This window comes from Gymnoscopelus microlampas (genome assembly GCF_963454915.1).
Source record: "Gymnoscopelus microlampas genome assembly, chromosome: 4".
In the NCBI taxonomy this organism is placed as follows: Eukaryota; Metazoa; Chordata; class Actinopteri; order Myctophiformes; family Myctophidae; genus Gymnoscopelus; species Gymnoscopelus microlampas.
In genome coordinates this window covers 34901230-34923177 of record NC_139941.1, presented here as the reverse complement: position 1 = coordinate 34923177, position 21948 = coordinate 34901230, and the positions used below count along the sequence as shown (strand labels likewise).

General features: G+C 42.2%; 1 protein-coding gene across 2 annotated transcripts in view; it reads right to left on the bottom strand.

Annotated features, from left to right (window-relative positions):
• Positions 1–17200: 17200 nt before the first annotated feature.
• The window catches only part of tacr1a (tachykinin receptor 1a), a 34800-nt gene continuing 30052 nt past the window's right edge, over positions 17201–21948 (bottom strand). The window contains exons 3-6 of one of the 2 annotated variants that reach the window (XM_084055706.1): positions 20666–20816; positions 20366–20562; positions 18464–18621; positions 17201–18361 (exon numbers count right to left, since the gene is read on the bottom strand). In XM_084055706.1, the coding sequence (XP_083911832.1) occupies positions 18213–18361; positions 18464–18621; positions 20366–20562; positions 20666–20816 (655 nt within the window). In that variant the 3' untranslated portion in view covers positions 17201–18212. Of the gene's footprint in view, positions 18622–20365; positions 20563–20665; positions 20817–21948 lie in introns of both variants that reach the window. The other variant, XM_084055705.1, reaches the window with a different exon arrangement.

Genomic DNA, 21948 nt, shown 5'->3' with positions numbered 1-21948 from the left:
ACCTGGTACTGCCAGACCCCTAGTGGTTGAGATCTGGATGGCTTCGCATGACGTGTGCAGAGGAAAAGAGGGACAGACCGACCGACCGACAAAGCCTCATGTAGGCCGACCCCCTGGGTCTGGCAAAAATGAATAATGATTATGATACCGTTAATGGTATTGATATGAAGTATTTTGATTTGTTTGGACTGTAGGTTTTTCCATTTATTACCATACAATGTAAAGTGAACAAAAGATTGTTGAATTTAATGCAATTCCCAATGTTAAATATGGGAATTTGTAGGGAAGGAAACTTCTAAATGTCATTTTGCTCATTCATTTTTCCTTTAGAGTTTGTTAAGGCTCTAATTTGGTCATAAATGATGCTTTTAAAACATGAAAAAAAAAGGAAATACAGTACATACATACATACGTAGTTACATACATACAGTACGTAGTTACATACATATACATACGTATGTGCTGTACATAAAAATACATATTGCATGCATATTTTATCTATCTTTTATCTTTCATATTTGACTCACTCCTTGGAGTGCAGATCTCTGCCAGGCCAGGTTGCCTACTCAAGGCTGTGTCAGTCGTGGGGGCGACGCAAGGAAGTCGCGGGGGGAAAAATATAAGTAAGTTCGTTTGACAGATGCAACTGTTCATGTTTGTGGCACCCCCAATGGGTAGAAGTATAAGAGGTTTTGGAGGCTCCTCAACATGCAATTCCAATTTGAGTATGATTGGATGTTGCATTCTTGATCTCCTAATTATAAATATAATTATAACAAAATTATTTCCTTTGTTTTGTCTATGTTGAGGACAAGGTCATTGTTTTCTGCACAAGTTATTTACCTATTCCCTGTACACTGACTCTGTGTCATTGGTATATTTAATAATGATATTATTCTGGGTGGAAACACAGACACAAGTGTACAGGGCGTAGAGTTTAGGGCTACAGCCCTGAGATGTTCCAGTACTGACGTTGGAGGTCTTGTATCCTCCTCACCACCCGTGGTCTGTCTATCAGGAAGACCAAAATCCAGTTACTGGTGGGTGTTGTTACTCCCAGATTAGTCGGTTTCACAATCAGTTTCATCAGCTGTAATCCAAAAACAGCATGCATATACAGTACATCTTCTATAAGTGTTTACGTGTTCCAGTGTAGAGTGGAATGCCAGAGCCACAGCGTCATCCACTGATTTGTTTGCGCAGTAGACAAACCGTAGGGGGTCCAGTGAGTCAGCCACAGAGTTTATGGACTGAAGAACCAGCTTTTCCAGGCATTTCATTGCAACTGAGATAATTGCTACTGGCCTGAAATCATTCATTGTGCTTTTGTTTTTTGTTTTTGTTTTGTTATGTTTGTTTTTTCTTTTTCTTTGACAGATTTTTGTTGCTCATATCCGGCCCGCAAATGTATGTATGCAAATCATGAACTGGTGGGCAGCTTTCAAATTGTGGGGTCACGTATGCGGCGCACACGTACATGGGTTTGCGTGCGCACAGTCCCACGCTTTGTGTCTGAGCATACACGCAGCTGTAGCAATATTTCTACCATTGATATGCGCTGTATTCAAAATAAAGCACTACCTCTGTATTGCATTTTCGAAATGTGTTGGGGGGACACCTTTAGCAGTCTTAACTGGATCCTGGACTGGATTAGCTTTCAGCTTTGTGATGTAAGCGGGTTGTAGCTGGATTACCTGATTTACCAACCTGAGGTTTTGGAATGGCGGTATGTGTAGCAGTTACTGTAGTAGCAGTTGGCCAGCAGTGTGTTATACACAGTATACATGTCCCCATGTCCCACCTTTCTCCCACCCATTTTGCCAGCCTAGGCTGGCTCAGGGTGGAAGACAGGGTTAAACAACAAAAAATGGGACTGGTCTTCAAAATTGTAAATGCTACTTTGCCCGATATGCCCCCTATTCCTGCATATCTAAGTAAACCTCCAAAAAGTTAGCGACACCCACAGTCACAATACTAGAGGGAGCGTTAACAACAATTTGGTACCACCCACCCATAAAACAAACATGGGCAAATTCTCCTTCTACAGCACTGCCACCCAGGATTGGAATAGTCTAACCCCATCCCTGAAAAAATGCAGTTCGCTGGGCACATTTAAAAGAGCCTTACTCACCTTTCAGGAGGCCAAAAGAGGAGGTAGTACCATTTCCCGTTAGACGGCCGACCCCCTCCCCTGTTTTTATTTTTTGTTGTACATAGTGTTATCTTTTTCTGTTGTTTTGTATTGATATTTGAACTGTGGTGCCACTATATATGTCTATGCATTGAATACCAAGGCCCTCATTGGAAACAAGACCGCAAGGACTTTCATGAACGGACCTGTTAGACAAAGTATTTTAAATGTAACTGTGCTGTTTTACATTTTTTGCCTAATAAAATATTCAATCAATCAATCAATACAGTAGTTTTCTTTTGTATGCTAGTGCACTAGCTTTGAACCTTTTTAGTTTTTTTACTTTTTAGTTTTGTCTTGAGTAATGTCTAGCCCCATGTGAATACTAGATGGTATGTTTAAATGAAGAAAAATCCTTTTGTATGTGGAGAGAGGCACAGACCTCAGTGGCTATAGCTGATGTGCTATTGGGGGAGGGATACTGGGGCTGTAGTATGATTAGCCCTACATAACTCAGAGAGATGCAACAAAAATACAATTTATGTAGAATTTCACTCATCCAAACCCATGATTTGTCACTTGTCTACTAGTCTACTAGTATCACTGGTACATGCTACATATCCTAGGCACAGTTAAACTTTCAGACAGTTTTAAAACACGAATCTGCAAATCCACATTGTTTTCCTTTCTTTTTTCATGGACCTGAAGAAGAATCTTGCCACTTAGTTTTGTCACTGAAGCATAAATCAGGCTATATAGTCCAGGGGCCAACACTGATATTTTCACAAATTGGTACCACCTAAGGTGACCGTAAAGTTTTTGTATTTTTGTCTTCCTACATGTCTCTAGTTTATATTTTGGTATGATAACCCTTCCAATCTTGTAGCTTAATGGCAGTTATCACTACCTACTGGCTAATGTATCCGGTAGGAGACACAAAGTAGAATCTTTGTGTCTCCTACACCCGGGCATCAAATTATTGCGACAAAAAACAAAATATATCCATGTATTCAAGGCTTCATGGGGTGTGCAATTGATAACTTCTCAGATTTTTGGTGTTTGCAAAAAGACTGCTTTCCATAAGCTTGTAAAAGTTTACCCTCCTTCGGTCTAGGGTGGTCATAGCTGAATGGTATAGAGTCCCCCTGGGAAACTTAAAGGAGGAGTTCACCCAAAAAATGATTTATTTTCTATCAATTGCACACCCTATGAAGCCTTGAATACATGGATATATTTTGTTTTTTGTCGCAATAATTTGATGCCCGGGTGTAGGAGACACAAAGATTCTACTTTGTGTCTCCTACCGGATACATTAGCCAGTAGGTAGTGATAACTGCCATTAAGCTACAAGATTGGAAGGGTTATCATACCAAAATATAAACTAGAGACATGTAGGAAGACAAAAATACAAAAACTTTACGGTCACCTTAGGTGGTACCAAAATATGGCCTGGCCCCTGGACTAATAATGCCATATCCATTCTCTGCATGCACTTAATGTGAGAGGCATCAGGGTGTCGATGAAGTGCATTGACAGTCCTTCATTCTGTCTCTGTAGTGCCATATCTGTGGATGAGCCACCCAGCTTGACTCTCAACCACCTGTCTCTGCTTTGACACACTCTGATCAGTGAAGCCTGATTCACACATGCTTGCACACGCGGCACACGCTCACATATGCATGCGCGTGCACACACACACACACACACACACACACACACACACACACACACACACACACACACACACACACACACACACACACACACACACACACACACACACACACACACACCTCTCTGTATAGGTCAAGATTACTTCTCTCCTCTCATGTCTGCTCCTCATACTCTCTCCATTCCCTCTTCTCCTCCTTTGTTGTGAGAGGGATCACTCTCTATGGTGAAAGGGAATAGAGTTGAAGGATGCCATCAGGATGCATTTCCATGAACAGTGGATCTGTGGGCTCTTCACCCAGAGACCAAAGGTCAAAGGAGCACTCGAGCAGATGTGGTACTCAAACTTTGGTTCTCAAACTTTTTGACTGACTGAACTGACTAACTGAAAATCACGGCACCCCGTCTTTAACTACACATAATCCTAAAGTGTAGCAGCACTTCTCTGATTGCTGGAGTGCACATTACCATGGAAATGTTAGTGAATGTTACATGATCTTCTGCTACACTACGTCCCATAGCCTGGAGACACGATCATGCATCGTCATCAAAAATCACAAAAAGTCGACCACGATATTTTACAACACTATCAATAAATAACATAATATAAACGCTATAATAATAACAACAGTTAAAGTCAAGAAGAAGCGAGCTAAGAGATCTTTTGATTGGAAAATGAATGGAAATTCAAAATTCTCTTTCGGTATCCGCGCTGTTCAAAATGTCGGACGTCACTGTTGAGCTATACTGTATATTCGAGGTCATGAGGGGTGTCTTGACTGCTCATGTCCTCCTCAGATCCTCCTCATCTACGGTATGCCCTGTGTCTGTACCAACCTTTCTCAATTTCCCTCATTTCACTTATGCTGGGTAAGAACGGCTACTGAATAGTACAGAAAGTACCATTCAAGGAAGTTATGTTGATGCTCTGTTGATGATCTATTTACATTCCCGAGACATGAAAACGGTGTTGTGATTGTTAAAAAAAAAAGACAGCTTCCGGATACAGTACAAGGGAACTCCCGCCCTATGAACACAGATCCAAGCTTTTCTCCTTTGTGAGATGAGAAAAGCCTGGGAGCCTACTTCTCCTAATCCCCTGCACCCACTCCCTCTCTTTGTCATTTTGATCTCCTTGTTCTTTTGCAGATGCTTCCATGCTGTCAATATAAGTTTGGATCTCATTATATCTGTTTGCCTCTCTCTCTCTCTCTCTCTCTCTCTCTCTCTCTCTCTCTCTCTCTCTCTCTCTCTCTCTCTCTCTCTCTCCCTCCATCCATCACTATTCTCTAATAGTGTCTGTCCACTTTGATTCTCCACATCTAATGTATTAGCCCAATCAATCATAGAAGACAATTCACAACTCACTCTGGTTCATTTTCACATCAGAGATAAGTGTTTTGCAGTGCTATGTTAATAGTCTTGGTATTGGTAATTTATGAATAGATATATTCATAATTAGTTGTTTGTTTATTGATAATTGGACGATAAATCTAAGCTCCCTAAAGCGAGCACACTAATGACGTACTAGTTTCATGGAAAGGCTTGCTTGCTTTCATCCATCCCATACCCTCTTGACCAGGGTCAACCCTCCTTTTTTCCCCTCTATAGACAAAATGTCTGGCTCTTAGGCACCTGTGCCAACTGCCAACAGCCTCGGTGTGGTCCTTTACAGTCGCTATACATCAATGTACACATTGCAACTGTCACTCGATCCTGTAGTTTTACACTTTACACCATCTGTCACGGTCCGCTCCTCGGGCCATGGACGGTGCTCTTATTTGGACCTTGAATGCCCTTATATGGTGTTGGACTCTTAAGGGCTGTTCTTTAGGCCTGTGTAGGCCGTTGCTCATTGTGTTCTGTATTTATCTTGCATTGTTGTAACTCTGTTGCCATTTGCCTTGGTTCTCCTTGTACTTTTATTGTGTAGTTATGTTCCTAGTTTTCCTGTCTCCTGTCTAGTTGTTGCTACCTGTCTTGTCTCACCTCCCTTTGATTAGTTATGTTCTCCACCTGTGTCCTGTTAGTCTCCCAGCCACTCCCTGTGTTGATTGTCTTTGAGTTCACCTGTGTCCAGTTAGTCCTGTGTCTATTTAAGGCCTCTGTTTGCTTCAGTTCCCTGTCGGTTTGTTGAATGTAGTTGTGTGAGTCAATGCCAGTGTTTGTCTCCTCATATTGTTGCCTTGTATTACATTCCCCTAGCTTTCCCAGTCTAGTTTTCCCTTTACTCCTGTTTAGTCTCGTTCGTGTTCTGATTGATCAACCGGTTACTGACTGCCTGTGCCAGACTTTGATTATTGCCTAGTCCTCTTGTTTGGTGTTCTAAATAAACATTCTAATTTGAGCTGCGCTGCCTCTGCCTGTCATCTTGCACTTGGGTCCTACACCTCCCTGCCTCGTACCGTGACACCATCAAACTCTTCCTCACCAAGAAGTCTGCCCAGCTCCTTATGCAGTCATCTCCAGGCTGACTGTTTAATCTCCCGGACGGAACTTCATTGATCCCACGGGGGAAACAATGTTTGTAGATCTGTGTGAAATTGAATGCTGAAAAGTTTATGAAGTTCCCTCAAAACCCACAAAATCTCCTATTACATTATCTTCAGTAACTACAATGTAAATCCTGAGGGTTAAGGTGTGGGTCAATTCTTATACTGAATTAAATTTCACAGAAGATTTTGCAGTGCAGAAAATGAGTTAATTTTAAGAGACACTGCTTGTAACCGCTAGTATGTTAATACGTTGTTAAAATTAATATTGACAATTATTATTGTAGTAAAATGATTCATGTGCATGTTCTAAAGATACACCAACATTATTTTCCCATTCCTATTAGAGCTGTACTCCTCTTGGTGTGCTTGGCTTTAAACCCTGCCACCATCAATTTCTAGATGTCTGACTGCCTCTTACCCTCCCTCCTCTTCCTGTAATCCCTTCCTGTATCACCTCAATAAAGGAGGTGATAAGGAATACGAAGAGTCAGGGCAGGTTTTTTTTTTTTTTAATGAAAACACAGATTCTTCTGTCTGCAGGGCAGAGTCTCTTTCACACAGCTTAAGATGATTGGGCTGTATGTCATTCCCTGTTGGTCTAGAGACCTGAGATCTAGTTCCCCAAACGCATGGTGAAGGGTAACGCTCAAGATGAAAATGTTAGAGTAATCATATAATACATTTTATATTAAAATTATTTTGACCTCAACTGCACTTTATTATCACATTGCAATTTGTGGGGATTTTGCACTAAATAATTCCACCCACTCTTTCATGCATGGTGTAAGCTTGTAGTTACATTTTAACAAGAAAAATAAAATATGAAATATGCATTTGATATTTTGGATCAGTGTCTTGCTCAAGGACACTTTGACACTAACTCAGGGGGAGCCAGGGATCAAACCGGGATTAATTAATAATTAATTAAACTAGATGTCAGGGCTCACATCTAGGCCCGATCCGAGGTTGGTCCAGACAGCACTGGCCTAATCACTCTGCACACACGTCATGCAAAGTCCGGCCCCTCTGGCCTCTCCTCTCGGCTCCTCTCCTCTCCTCCACCCCCGCTTTACTTTGCGGCCCTAACCTCTAGTCCCAACCTCCCAACCTCGGTCATGTGATAAAGAGGTCAGACTTCCTGTATCTGGTTGCTAGGGCAACCTGCCAGATCAGGCTGAGGGTCTGATAGGCAAATCAGAGAATCAATCAAGCCGAGAGTCTGATCACTGATCGAGGTGGGGTAAGATGCCTAAAACATAGACATAGCTCTGATCAACAGTCTGTGGCGGGTCTTGGAGGCATGTGGAGTGATCCTGTGCTTGCGAGTCCTGGACGAACTTTCGGAGCTTTTGTCAATTATATAGTAGTAAGATGGGAGGACACTCACACAACCTGTGAGTCACGCGCAAAGGCACCAGATGTACGGTAGTTCCTCCCAAGAGCATACAAGCTTTACCGGAAGTAATAGGCACTTTTTTTATTGTTTGATGTGTTTTGATGTTTGATATATATATATATATATATATATATATATATATATTTTACTAAATGTCTTATCCCACGATTTTTGTAACCCATTTTTTCACCCAGTGCCAATTGCCCAAGCTGTAATCCTGGGCGCTACTCTCCCTCTACCAGCCTGGGGAGAGCCCCAAACTGAGCTCATGCTTCCTTCAATGCGTGAGCAGGCAGCTTCTTATCACCTAACCGGGGTCCCCTGGTAGGACGTAGGAAGGAACACGTTATTCCAACCAGTTCCTCTCCCCTCCATCAGGCGCCCGGCTGACCAGGGGGAGGACTATTTGTTTTTTAAATGTTATCTTAGAGCTCTCCTCTTGAATTGTAAGAAACATCATAATTCATCTTGTTATGCAATGACGTATTATCATCAAACTTGAACTTGAACTTGAACCTTCCGTTTCCCAAGCAGCCACTCAACCTCCTGAGCCACTGCCGCCCCAATGACGTTGGATGACGTGTGTTTGATGATGTTGGAGCTGTGCATAGCCAGCCATGCAATCGTGTGTACAGGACCGGAGGGTCAAGGACTGGAAGAGAGGGCTCAGTGCTGAGGGTCAGTCAGTACACTTCATATTTACTGTATAAATACTGTTATATATTTACACATCATCAAATTTGTATATCCATTCCCTCAGCTTTGTGAGTGAACAGTGAAACTGGTCACTGAAAATGTAAAAGACTAAATAAAATGCTATACTGATAAATCCACTAATAAAGCTTTGTCTACATGCCTGTCTAATTATAGACTAAGCAAATACTGCTGAGTTGAACTAATCGGACGGATTACATGGTTAATTTTGACCTGTTATCATCTTTAGCTTTAATGGATTAAGATCAGATAAAATGAACGGTATTGATCCCCGAGAGGAAATTGGCTAATGAGAGGAAATTGGGTGAGATTAGATTTTGTTAATTAATTCTCTGTGATCCTCGACATCATTGTTGTGCTAAGACTGGTGTTGTATACAGTGGGTTCATGGTTGGCCTTGGTGTTAAAATTGGAACAGGAATGATGCCCCTGAGCCATGCAGCTGTTTTCTATGCATACATACCCCTCCTGTTGACATGCAAAGGGGCCAGTTCGGAAGAAAATATAATCACTGTCGGACGGAAACCATGTATGTTTAAAACCGTATACTCTTCATAAATTTAAAAAAAGAACCTGTGTTCCAATGGATCCTCAGAACAAGCTCTTGTTTTGTCATTGGTTAAACATTTACCGGCAACATTTACCAGTAATGATGGCTCATCTGCTACAGACTAAATGCGAAAAGTTCTATGTTCTATATCGGCTTCTATTCTTTTGCTGCCCCCCATGTTTATTTGTTACTATATTTGCTGCTATAGTATTTTAACTGTCTCATTCCATTGCCATTTCTTCTAACCATGCACCTTCAGGAATATTTTGGAATGTGTGACCCTTTTCCATTTTCTTTCCTATAAGCTGGAGTTGAAGTTAACCACTTATAACCTGGCATCGCTATTTTGGGCATGACATTAAACCTTCAAAGATTTTCACAGATTAAAAAACTATTTCTTTTTTTTTTAAGTAGGAAAAAATAGCCAATATGCTGACAACATGTGGTGTCATGATACGTTGCCAGCTTGTAGATCACCTATTTCCTATTTTGTGCGACACTGTCATGACCTATAAAAGGTCATATTGCGACACGTACTTGGGAGCTTGTAGATAGGCTATTTTTTGCTATTTTTGACTTCTTAAACCCCAGCATCTTAATTCTGGGGAAAACTAGCAGATCGACAAGCTTTCCATCAGCTATTTTCAGTGAAGATATTTAATGTAGAGCGAAAACCGAAAAGTCACTAGTATGTAGAGCCCTGAGGGACTCCGCTCAACAACATATGGGGTTAAGTGGTTTTAACAAAAGGAAATGCATGTATTTAATTCAGTCTTACCAGATGCAGGGATAAAACACATCCCCGAAAAAGAAATGACCATGGGGGATATCAAAAGCAGAGGCATGGATTTTTACCCCCGTCCCAACCAGGAAATTAATTCCTGCACCTAGTTCTGCCTCCAACTTCACCTTTCCTCTTTCTCGTCCCAGAATCTCTGTTCCACATCTTCCTCTTCCACTAATCTTCCTGGATGTGCTCTCTGCCTCTTATCTGCACAGGTCTGTGAGTGTGTAGTATACCTTTTCCTTTCTCTCTGAGCCTCTCTCCCTTTATCTCTCCCTCTTTTATCTCCCTCTGTACCCACTGAAGGCCAGCAATTAAAAAGTGGGAGAGTGAAGACTATCTACAGACTTAACAGATGTTTGTTTATTCTCACACAACACCTTTGAGCTAAAGACAATATCAGTGTCCTCAGGTCTGTTGAGCATTCTCCCATTTATCAGGCTTCAGACAAAACAAACACATAAAATAAATGAAACAAACACTTTTTATTGACTGAAATAGACACAAAGCCCATTGGGCGAAGGACAAATAAAGATTTATAACGGTTTAATTTATGCTTTTCAGACAATATTGAAATTTGGGTGTAAACAACACAGGTCACACAATCAAATGAGATTTCACATGAAACACAAACACTTAACCATCACAATATTTATGGCATCGGTGGTAGCATTAAAGCAGCAGCATGAAACTTGCAAATAACAAACAAAATACAATATTGATTGATTTATTTTGAAATTGTATTACGTATATATATATATATATATATATATATATATATATATATATATATATATATATATATATGAATACATACACACACACACACACACACACACACACAGAACCCAGCGTAATGTTAAACAATAATTAACCCATTGCAGTATTAACACTGAGCTTCCAAATGGAATAAATATGCATTGTATAAATAAGCACAAATTTAACTCATGAAGACATATATGATTTAATATAAATCCCATTGTTGAATCTACAACCAAGACTGTCTAGGACATGGCTGTGTCTGAAAGTATCACCTTCCTGCAATAGCTGGTATGCCTATGCATTTTTAAACGCTCAGAATTAAACTGATTTTGCTGTGTGCCTCATGAGTACACCTGCACCCATTTGCACACATTTGTACAACTGCACACATTTGTAATGTTGCACATTCATATTTGTTTTTTGAGGCACATTTACTTTACACTGAAAAAGTGAGGGTGTTGCTCCCATTCTGCAGATATGTTATTACAAAATGGTCTGACTCAACGGTTAGAGCCACTACTTTAGGTCAAAAAGTTAAAACGCACTTTGGGATGCAAACCCCGCCCACACCTTCATTTGTTATTCTGTCTCTCTGTTCCTGAGATATGGGTGATATGTAATTCATTATTTCTTACAGGATGTTACTCTCCCATTTCCTTTTTTTACTTTATTTTTATTTGTTGTCTTTTGTGTGATTGAGTTAATATAGTATCTTAAAGGAGAACTGAGCACGTGTTCAACTTGTGCCCTACTTTTTCATTATTTGGTCAACATACGAAAGGTAGCCTACAGTAGGTGTGACAATTATTTAGGTAATTACACCTATGTCTTTTTCATTTTCCAAATACATACAATTTATTTGCCTAAAACCATCATTCCAGCTGTCTCCAGGGATATATTGTTTTGCTGGAAGGGGGCAGGGTTGTTCTGGCAGAGGAGTCTATTGTAAACAAAAGGCTTCTAATTACTCATTACTTCTCAATAGTAGCGGAATTACCACTATTTCCAGATTCAGGTCAGAATATTCACCTGATCATGAGGCATTTGATTACGATGGGGAGTCCAACACGTAGCCTCAGCCTCCATGACAGAGGGGAACACGTTGCCTTCCAGACCATTCAACTCCTATGGTATGTCAGTGCAATAAATATCTCTGGAGACAGGATGTTTTCAGACAAATAAAAGAATATAAGCCTGGTTTTGGAAAATACAAAGGCATAGTTAGAATTACCCAAATGCCCCCTCAAAAGTGAAATGCTTGAAAGCGAACATATGGACCAATTCAAATGATTGAAAAATCGGGCAGAGGTTAAAAAAACAACAAGAACAACACAGTTCTCCTTTACGTACTTGACTTTGAATGATTGTGTTATTTTGACTTACTTGAGCAGAAAAATATATAGTTTTGATGAAAAAAAGATTCTCCCCAATTTCAATAGGGTCATTGCCAATTCCCAGAATGTACAGTATAATGTATAAGTATATAGTGTAGTCTCTGTCATTGCCAACCCCTGTGGTGTTGGTCATCTGAAGCATGTATTCAACCTTGTCTCCTCAGTTACACTTGGAGTTGGCAGCTGCTTCTTTTCACTTGACAGTTATAAAACTAGGTTGATTTTTTAGTTAATTTTCCAGATGAGGTTAATAATGACAGCAGGGTGGAAACATGGCAGTCTGTGAGTAACCAAGCAACACAGCTGCAGCTAATCAAATTAATAATGGGTTTGTTAGAGTTAGGTATGTCAATGTCCATTAATAATTTGATTAGCTGCAGCTGTGTTGCTTAGGCTATTATAGCATGCCAAGTTTTTAATCTTCTGTAGTTTTTAACCTGAACTGGAAAACAACTCCAAACTCAGCTTACGGATTCATGCCCCTTTAAGTAGTAAAGTAGTTGCACACACTTTGAAAGGTGCTCAAATGAAGTTAATGCGACAAATTTTGTGTATGCTTGTGTAATAAAGGTAATTGTTATGCTGCCCGACCTGCAGGCTAGTGGATACCATAGAGGCTTCATCTGTGTGCAAGGTCAAGGGGACTGACTGGCAGCCATCCAACCTTCTGATCATGAATATCTTAATACTGCACTCTAGTCTTCTGACCGCATGTACAAGGACAATAACATGGGCTATTTTTTTTAAAACAAAACAAATATGTGGACACTGACTTTAATCACCCATCAAGATAAATTACCTGTCATTTCCTATACTGTGCCGTAGTAGCTATAAACCACCTCTTGGTAGAGTCAACTTTCAGACATAGCCCATGTCATTGTTGGGGACTCTTGACAGATGGTAGCTAGCCCAGGGGCGAGGCAGGAGCTGTGACAGGCACTGCAAAGAAGCTCCTTTATCGCACAGAATTGGCACCAGAATCCCTGGCAATCTTTCTCTCTCTGAGGATGTGATGTCTACAAAGACCTTGAATGTGCTGAGATATATGCCTTTGCTATGAATGTTTTTTTGTTTTTGTTTTCACGTGTTGTTGATAATCATTCTCAGCTTGTAATTATGCCACATTCAAAAGCTAGACCGTGGAAATGTGCATGGTCACATATGTACTGTACATGGGTAGAAGAATGGGTCAAAATCACTCCTGTTAAAGAACAACATTGACTAACACGTGCCATTTCTACTGTATAAGAGTATACTGTATAAGAGATAATAACATCTCTTGATCCAGAACATTGAGGTGACAGTCACTCATCTCTCAATCCTTCACATTTCAGGTCGTGTTGTCCTGGTGACACATAGCCTTGCACTCCTTTCTGTAATGCTGGAAATCAAGGTATTTACAGGAAATGTATTCTTTTGATGCACTCATTGTACGTAAGTCATTATGGATAATGGCTTTAGTTAAATTACTAAAAGGTAGCTGATAAAGGGAATGTGAGTGGGTGATTTGCTGTCCAGCAGTGAGCATGCAGCTTATGGGAAAATGCTTAAGTCACTATGTCTGATAAGCATCGTCACTGCACCGTTTCATCAGTTTGACTGCAGGCAAAAGCCGCAAAACTGCTAAATGATATAAACAGTCACAGACAGCAATATCTTCCCTCTTGGTGTGTGATGTAGATGTGTGTGTGTTTATGAGTGAATTCCGCCTGCTTGCACACTGGCGCAGAGCTGTTTCACAACCCCTCACTTTCTACATTTCCCTGGCGTAATGAGCCTGCTTGAAGAGAGCGATAGAGATAGAGAGCGAGAGAGCAAAGGGGACGATCTTACTGATGAGCATATTCACCCTGCTAGAGAAATCTTTGAGGCACCACTCCTCAGCAACAAGCTCACCATCTTTTCTCTCAAGCAATACAACAATCACCAGGGTACTTGTTTCTCTTTCTTTCTTTCTCTCTCTCTCTCTCTCTCTCTCTCTCTCTCTCTCAAACACACACACATTCCAATTTAGAAACACTCATTGCACAAAGTTGATTACACGTTCATTAAGCCCCACAAACATCGCATTCACTGCCTCTACTTTACCCTCTGAGGGAAGAAAAGCACTCTGCAATCAGAGCATGACAAGCCAGATTATTTCTAGATTTTCTATTTCTGTGGCGCGTGCGCTTGTGCTCGCGCATGTGCGAGTGTGATTCATGTTAATGGTATGGTACACACAGATGGGGGTCACTATAAGGCGGTGTAAAATACTATGGAAAAGGATATAGAATCCAAAGTATATATAGTATATAGTAAGTAAATATATACAATGGTACAGTATGTTCATTCGTTTGTTTTCACATCAACATTGGAATTTCAAACAAGAGCCTTTGTGCACTAAGAATAGACTGCAAGGCAGTAGGCTGGGTGATGGGTACCAACAGGTGTTCCCCAGCACACACACACACACACACACACACACACACACACACACACACACACGCGTGCACACACGTGTGTGCGTGTGTGTGTTGTGTGTGAGTGCATGAGCATGCCTGAATATCAATTGTTGTTTACGTGGATACCTGTAACTGTGCATGCCTGCACACACATGCCTGAAAATATTTACAGTAATATTATCTATGAGAATGTTTGTACTGTGTGTGTGTGTGTGTGTGTGTGTGTGTGTGTGTGTGTGTGTGTGTGTGTGTGTGTGTGTGTGTGTGTGTGTGTGTGTGTGTGTGTGTGTGTGTGTGTGTGCATTCCTAAAAGAGAGGCATGTGTGCTGCTATGGGGTGCGGCAGTCTGACAGTTTGCCCTAGTGGCCTTTAGCAGTCTCCTGTCACTAGACGGACACAACAGAGTGAACTGCCTGCTAATTGTACTTGCACATTGACAGGCCAGGCACATCCCTGCATATATATATATATATATATATATATATATATATATATATATATATAACTATATAAATGGCGACCAACTTCCGCACCCTCGGTGTCCACACCCCACAGCTCTGTTATCGACTAAACAACGCACCGCCAGACCACATGTCGCCAACTGAGTCGCCACGGCGGCCGCGCTGAATTTACGCCTCGCGTAGGGGACATCTCACTCCTCACTACACCTTTTCCACCGCGCAACATAATTAATTCTACTCACCAAATGTCGGACAAAACGGAAGGGGAGGCAGCTTCGTACCGTTTACCGTGCGCACGACCTCATCACCACAACAGCACGCAGCCGCTGCGGGGGGTTTTTTCCTTTTTTTCCAAACTTTTTTTTTGGTCACCATTTTCTCCAGGCACCATTTCTGGTGTAACGTGCGGCAGCATGCGCTGGGTTGCCACGTTTGTGCGGCAGCATGCGCTGGGTTGCCAGGTTTGCACAGCCAGCGCCAGAAACAAGCAACCACCTTCATGAAAAAAAAAAAAAAAATCCAGGGGTGTCCCCGCGCGTCCCAACACTCCACAGGGGGTCAGTGGACCCTCAGGGGGTCCGCGGACCCCCTGTGGACCCCCTGAAACATAACAAATATTATTTCTTCAAATTTTTTCCTTTTTCAAAAAAAATTCTCCACAGTTTTACTCCGGCGATTTGGGTCCCCCAATATACACACGGCCACGCTGGGCCCCGTGCGCGGCTGCGCGGCTAGTATATATATATATACACACACACACACACACACACACACACACACACACACACACACACACACACACACACACACACACACACACACACACACACACACACACACTATATGCACGATTAAGCAAAAGCAAAATCTCATTTTCAAATACAGAGATATGTAAATTCCTGGAGATTCCGGGTAACTGAAGCAGATGGTTGGAGAAGTACTGCCTCTGTCTTTTATCACAGCTAAGTAACAACTGAAATCTCATTTAAATCTGACACTCTTGTAAAATGTTTCTTTTTTATTCTTTCTAGCACTATTTTTCTTATTTTTTCCTCAATTTTGATGCTTTATTTCTTAGATAGGATGTTGTAGAAAGACAAGAAACCAAGGGCAGAGAGAGGAGAGACTTGCAAAAGAAGGAGTCAGATCGACCTCAGGGTTCATCATAGTGGTTCATAAGGAGCACATAGTGGCTGAGCCACCGGACACCCCCAATATGTGTTCTAAGTAGTAGAAAGAGCTACACTCTCATTTCAGTTTGGAAAGCAGAACAGCTGCTCCATTGAAACTTACAAGAAAATTAAGCCACCAGTGAGAAGTTCCCAATTAACACAAAGACAGTTTGTATGTGGAAATTCCAGGCTGCATTGCCAATTAATAATACAAGACCAGTGTAGCAAGGGGCACAGCTAAATGGACCAAGCCAATTAGAGGAACATGTTTTTGAAGTAACAGTTGTTTTTTCCCCCCTTCATCTTCATCCATTTTCATGCTTTCTAATGATCTCTGCAGGCAATAGACTTCCATGAGCTTGTCCTTGCACAGTAGATCCTTGTGCTCCCAGGCCGCATACTGTAATAACATGGAATCTGATGCACCTCAAATGATTGTGAGGAATAGTGTTGCAACTACTAGGTCCTTCCAGGTCATCACACACCTTACGTATCACAACATATTTCTGATGTACTGTATATATGTCACACAGAGGGGGACTCATCTTTCCTCAGGTGGTTATATCGCCATGATGGAACAATTCCCTTGAAACTGGTTGGGGCTTCAGTGTCTCTTGCTCAACAATCATAAGAAGTATCAATACTGGTACAAATCTCGACCAAAAGGACACCCTGCCACTTCTGGCTGGAGGTGAACTGTGGCCTCTAGCATTGAGAGAGTGTTGAGCAAGTCTTCAACCTTCCCAACACTGGAGCACTGTAGAGTCTAACAAGCAAACACGCTTGTTGAAAAAGCACTGTAAATATCCCCCGAAGGCCTAGAGAAACTAGGAAGTAATTTTGAACTTGTATACAGAAAAAGTGCACACGTTCAACATAAAATTAAATAATGTCCGCCCAATGGTTAGATATGCTCTGCTATGTTTTATTGTGCTCTGAACATCAGGAATTCCTCATAAAGATCTGGTGATTGAAACGTTGGTGAGAGCGCAATAAAACACAACGGAGCATATATCTAACCAGTGTGCAGAATTTATTTTCTTTACATTTTGAACTTGTAGCCATCCAAAACATCCCCACACCTTCACATGCATGCACGTGCCCGGGCACGCACGCACGCACGCGCGCGCGCGCGCACACACACACACACACACACACACACACACACACACACACACACACACACACACACACACACACACACACACACACACACACACACACACACAGAGCCATATGCCCTCAATTGCCTGTGTGCATCCCTTACACAAACAGACAGACACACACACACACAGTTGTTATTATTGGTTGTTTGTGTTCTGTGACCTTCTTCCTACCAGCTAAAAACTCTATCTGAGTCCCTTCTGGAGCATGGAGGTTATTACACAAACCTCTCTATTTTTCTGTGTTTAGAAATAAACTTCTATAGCACAGTCATCAGCTATTCCAAAATAAACTGTGTGAACACACCATTCACAAAATGGATGTGAGGATTTCTCTCGGGTGGTGCAATAAGTGTCAGCTGTGATGACATCTGTGAACATCAGCTCAGAATTTGCATTCAAGCTGGAGATTTCTTCCAGAACCCTGGATGTAAGGTGGAGATTAATCATCCTACTGTCTGTCTCTTGGCGCAGAGCCTGTCCACGTCTCTGAATCGTGATGATAAATGCCGGATCATATGATGTGATTAGCGCTGGGTTGTATAATACACAAACAGCAGCATGATAAGGACGTGTTGTGAGTGTGTGATGCTCCATGCACCATGCCACAGTCACATCCACCAGTCACATACTGTAACATTACATCCCAGCAAAGACAACGGAAGGAGGGGCGGGCATGGATCCATTGAAACATACGCCACATAGAGAAACTGGGCACATGCACACTGCACAGTAACCTCTGTATGCACACACATAGGAGAAAGCGGCACATACAGCACTGTAATTCAGTGGTTCTCAACGTCGGTTCTGGGGACCGACAGAACCCAAATGGACCCTTATAAATGTGAAACTGTGAGAGTGTACAAATGGAACCAAATGGACCCATAAAACAAACACTCAGAATTTTACAGTGTAGATTGGGGTCCCAAAGGTTATAAATATTTCCATTTGTACACTCTCAGAGTTTGGACGCCCGGTGGGCCCCGGACTAGACGTTGGGAAACAGCGCTGTAATACACGCACACTCCCCTGCTGGCTGCCAGGTTAGGCAAAGCTCTGTGTGTGTGCGTGTGGTCTATTCCTGCAGGTTGTTGTTGGAATAGAAACTGGATGTCTCTGACACAGTCTTGGAGACGCTCCGCGACGACGACCCATTGGAGGTGAGGTCAAGGGAGGAGTGGCACTGGCCGGCGGCTCCTCCTCTGGCGGCGGCGACTCCTCCTCCTCCTCCTCCTCCTCTTCCTCCCCTCCCAGCCTCGACCGCAGTTGCAGCCCCAGATGCAGCTGTTGCCCTTGGCTTGCCCTCATCCGTGTCGTCTCCCACACTGTGGAGCACTGTGGAGACGCTGGTCTCCATGCGGCTAGCCTTGTACACGCTGGTCTGGGTCTGCAGGTAGCGCGTGGACTTCATCTCCAGGCCCTCGTATGAACCCTCGGGGACACAAGGGCAGCAGCGGAAGGCTTGCTTGAAGCCTGCACGGAACCTGTGACATGGATGGAATTCTGTTTAGTTTGGTTTGGTTTAAAGAGCAACTTTGCCAATTTTTAAACTGAATTCTATTATTCTATTGTGAGCCGGAGATTAGCTGCTCACAGACAGACACACACACACACACACACAGATAGACACATGGACGGATGGACAGGAGGCGCTTGTTCAGCGTTTTTTTCCACTTCACTTCTCCGTCTGGCTATCATCCTGTTTGAGCCGTATTTTCAAACGTCACCAATTACGTAGGCAAGTGAGGAAGTGACTCGAATTTTACATTGGAAGCCACTGGTCCCCCAAAAAGTTGCAGATCTACAAGCTCACAACGCATTGCGCTGCAATGCTTGTAGATAAGCCATTTTTGGTTCGCAACACTGGAGTGCAACTAAGTATGAATCACCCTTCGGTAGCTGAGAGCAACTCAGAGAGTCGATGAGAAATTGATAGAAAGTGAGAGGAGAGGGCCAGCAATGGGTCACACATTAGAATTTCATTAGCCAGACAGAGACAGAGAAGAGTGCTCCTTGATCTATTGTACTGAAGGCTGACAGATCTTTTATTATCTTGAATAATAAAATGACAGTTGCAGAGGAGACAAGCTCAGATTCAGTCATCTGCTTTATTTTCCCTAAAGGCAATTAAAAAATGTTTGGATGTTTTTATTGGCACACGGGATGCCACAATGTCAGTGTGCAATTTTTTTTTTACATAATGTTGAAGCTGCTAACGTGCCTGGCTGTGATGGACATAAACAGCCTTTCTTTTGTGATAGTGTGTATAGGGCCATGACCGTTATATTGGTCAGCCGATATTATCTGCCGTTATTGACTTACCACTATATACTTTATTGGACGAAATGTGGCCGATATCTGCTGCTGCTGCTGATGATGATGATTATAATTTTTCTTCTAATTAGTTCCTTTTTTTCCTTTTCAATTTAATAGTGCCAAATAGCAACACGTTCTCTCAAGGCACTTTACATACAGAGCAGAGGCACATTATAAAGCCCCACAGCCTCGAGAAGACAGCTCCATCATAGCCCTTTTACTTATATTTATTCAATAACTAAGTGAAGTAACCAATATGCGAATAACTAATACTGTTGCAGTGCACTGATGGATGGATGTTGTTCAAATGTAAGATACCCTGTCTTTATATATCTTTCTCACTGTTTGTTAAACACACGTATATTTAAGATTATAACATCGGCCGACATAAATATCGGTGTCTGATCACACTGCCAAAGTATAATGCGCTTTGCTTACAGAGAAAAGCACCTGTAAAGGGGCGGAGTAAATTTCTGCCTTCACCACATCCTCCAGCACCTAGACTCCCCAACATTTACAGTAGTATGTCAGGATTTCAACACCGTCATCAGCACTATTGTTCTGGACAAAACCCAGCAAGCTGTACCTTCCACCACCTGTCAATGGATCAGGTAGGCAGCAGTATATTATGTGAGGCTGGGTCCCCATCTGTCTGGCCTCGGGCAATGAAGTGCCAACATACAGTAGAGAGTTTAGTCCTCAGTGATTTATTGGGTGCTGCTAACCACCAATATAAATTCCTAGATAAATTCCATAACTCTGATTGTGTGTGTGTGTGTGTGTGTGTGTGTGTGTGTGTGTGTGTGTGTGTGTGTGTGTGTGTGTGTGTGTGTGTGTGTGTGTGTGTGTGTGTGTGTGAGAGAGAGAGGTGTCATGCGTGTGTGTATGTTGGGGGTGAGGGGTTACAGTGACCTGTCATTGAGGCAGCAGTAGATGATGGGGTTGTACATGGTGGAACTCATGGCCAGCCACATGATACCCAGGTACATCTGCTGGATGAAGGGCTTTTCAAACAGTTCCGGAGAAAAATAGTACAGCAGGAAGTAGACGTGGAATGGCAGCCAGCAGATTGCGAACGTACACACCACCACAATCATCATCTTCACCACCTAGACCGGACAAAAAAAGAACACGTTTTTATAACATTTTGCACATTATTTCCATTGAAACAGGAAGCTTGCTGTGTCTCTGATGGATAATAAAATGGAGTACCTTGCGTTTGGCAGTCAGCTGTTCCTTGTAGCGATCAGAGGAGTCTCCAGGTATCTCGCTGGCCCAGAGGGTCCGCCCCACTATCAGGTACGCCCAGCCCATCACAGTTAGGGGTAGGAAATAGATGAGGACGGCCACACACACACAGTATCTGTAACAACCAGGAGCACCAGGATCAGGTTAATTGTCTCTTTCTTAATCGGAAACTTTTCCATTGCATAATGGAATATCATTACAAAAAAATACATTGGTCTATAAGGCATTGTTAACTGGAGTATTTCAGGAGTAATTGTGAATATTTAATTAATCACCAATCTGAAAATATGGATCTCTCAATTCAGAGCTCTCTGCCTTGAGCTATATCGTTGATTGCTGATCCACAAGTTGAGAACCACAGGTCTAAAATAGAATAAATTCCAATGACTCAGCCCTAGTATAACTTAGATGGATCAGCAATCAACGATAGAGCTCTATCGTTGATTGCTGATCCATCTAAGTTATACTAGGGCTGAGTCATTGGAATTTATTCTATTTTAGAGCTGTGGTTCTCAACCTGTGGGTCAGGACCCCAAGGGGGTCCCCATATGTTTTTTTATAGATCATACTACTGGACCATAGTGCAAAGTCCCTGAAGCAACTACAGGGGTTGAGTCAAATGGTATTTTGCCTGTGATGGCGGACGGACGTCGGACAGCTTATTTATTAATTGACCGCAGAGTTTAACCATGACTTTATAACTGTCCAATAAAATGAATGCCTTTTTGAATAAATGAATGATTAATGATGACAGGCTCAGTATTCAGCCAATGATTTGTTTATCTACTACAGACAAACTGCTTGTTCTTGCTAGTGTGAGTGATACTGCTAGAATACCCCCTCCGCCATGCTCTAGGAAGCAGAGGGACAATCTCATACTCACCGAACAAGGTAGCAGCTGAGCCTTCCTTGGTAATTACATACTATTATGTTAATCACTTCCCATCCCCAGGAGAGTAGGAGCTCCATCCCACCTCAGCTCCTTTCATCATGGTGACCAAGACACACTCTTGGAGATGTATCCTTGACATTATGGGCCCATATTTTATGCTGTCTTTGAATATTTAATACTATGCTATTAAGTAGACGGCATCCCGGGAGCAGTATGGGTTAGCGCCCCATGCTGTGTCTTCCGTGAGGAAGAAGCCCAAAAAACCCGCGGTGAGGCCTTTAGGAGGGCCATTCCATTCCAGCGTACCGCAAGCGGAGCTAATACCATTAGACGGCCCAATCTAGTGGTATCGGCC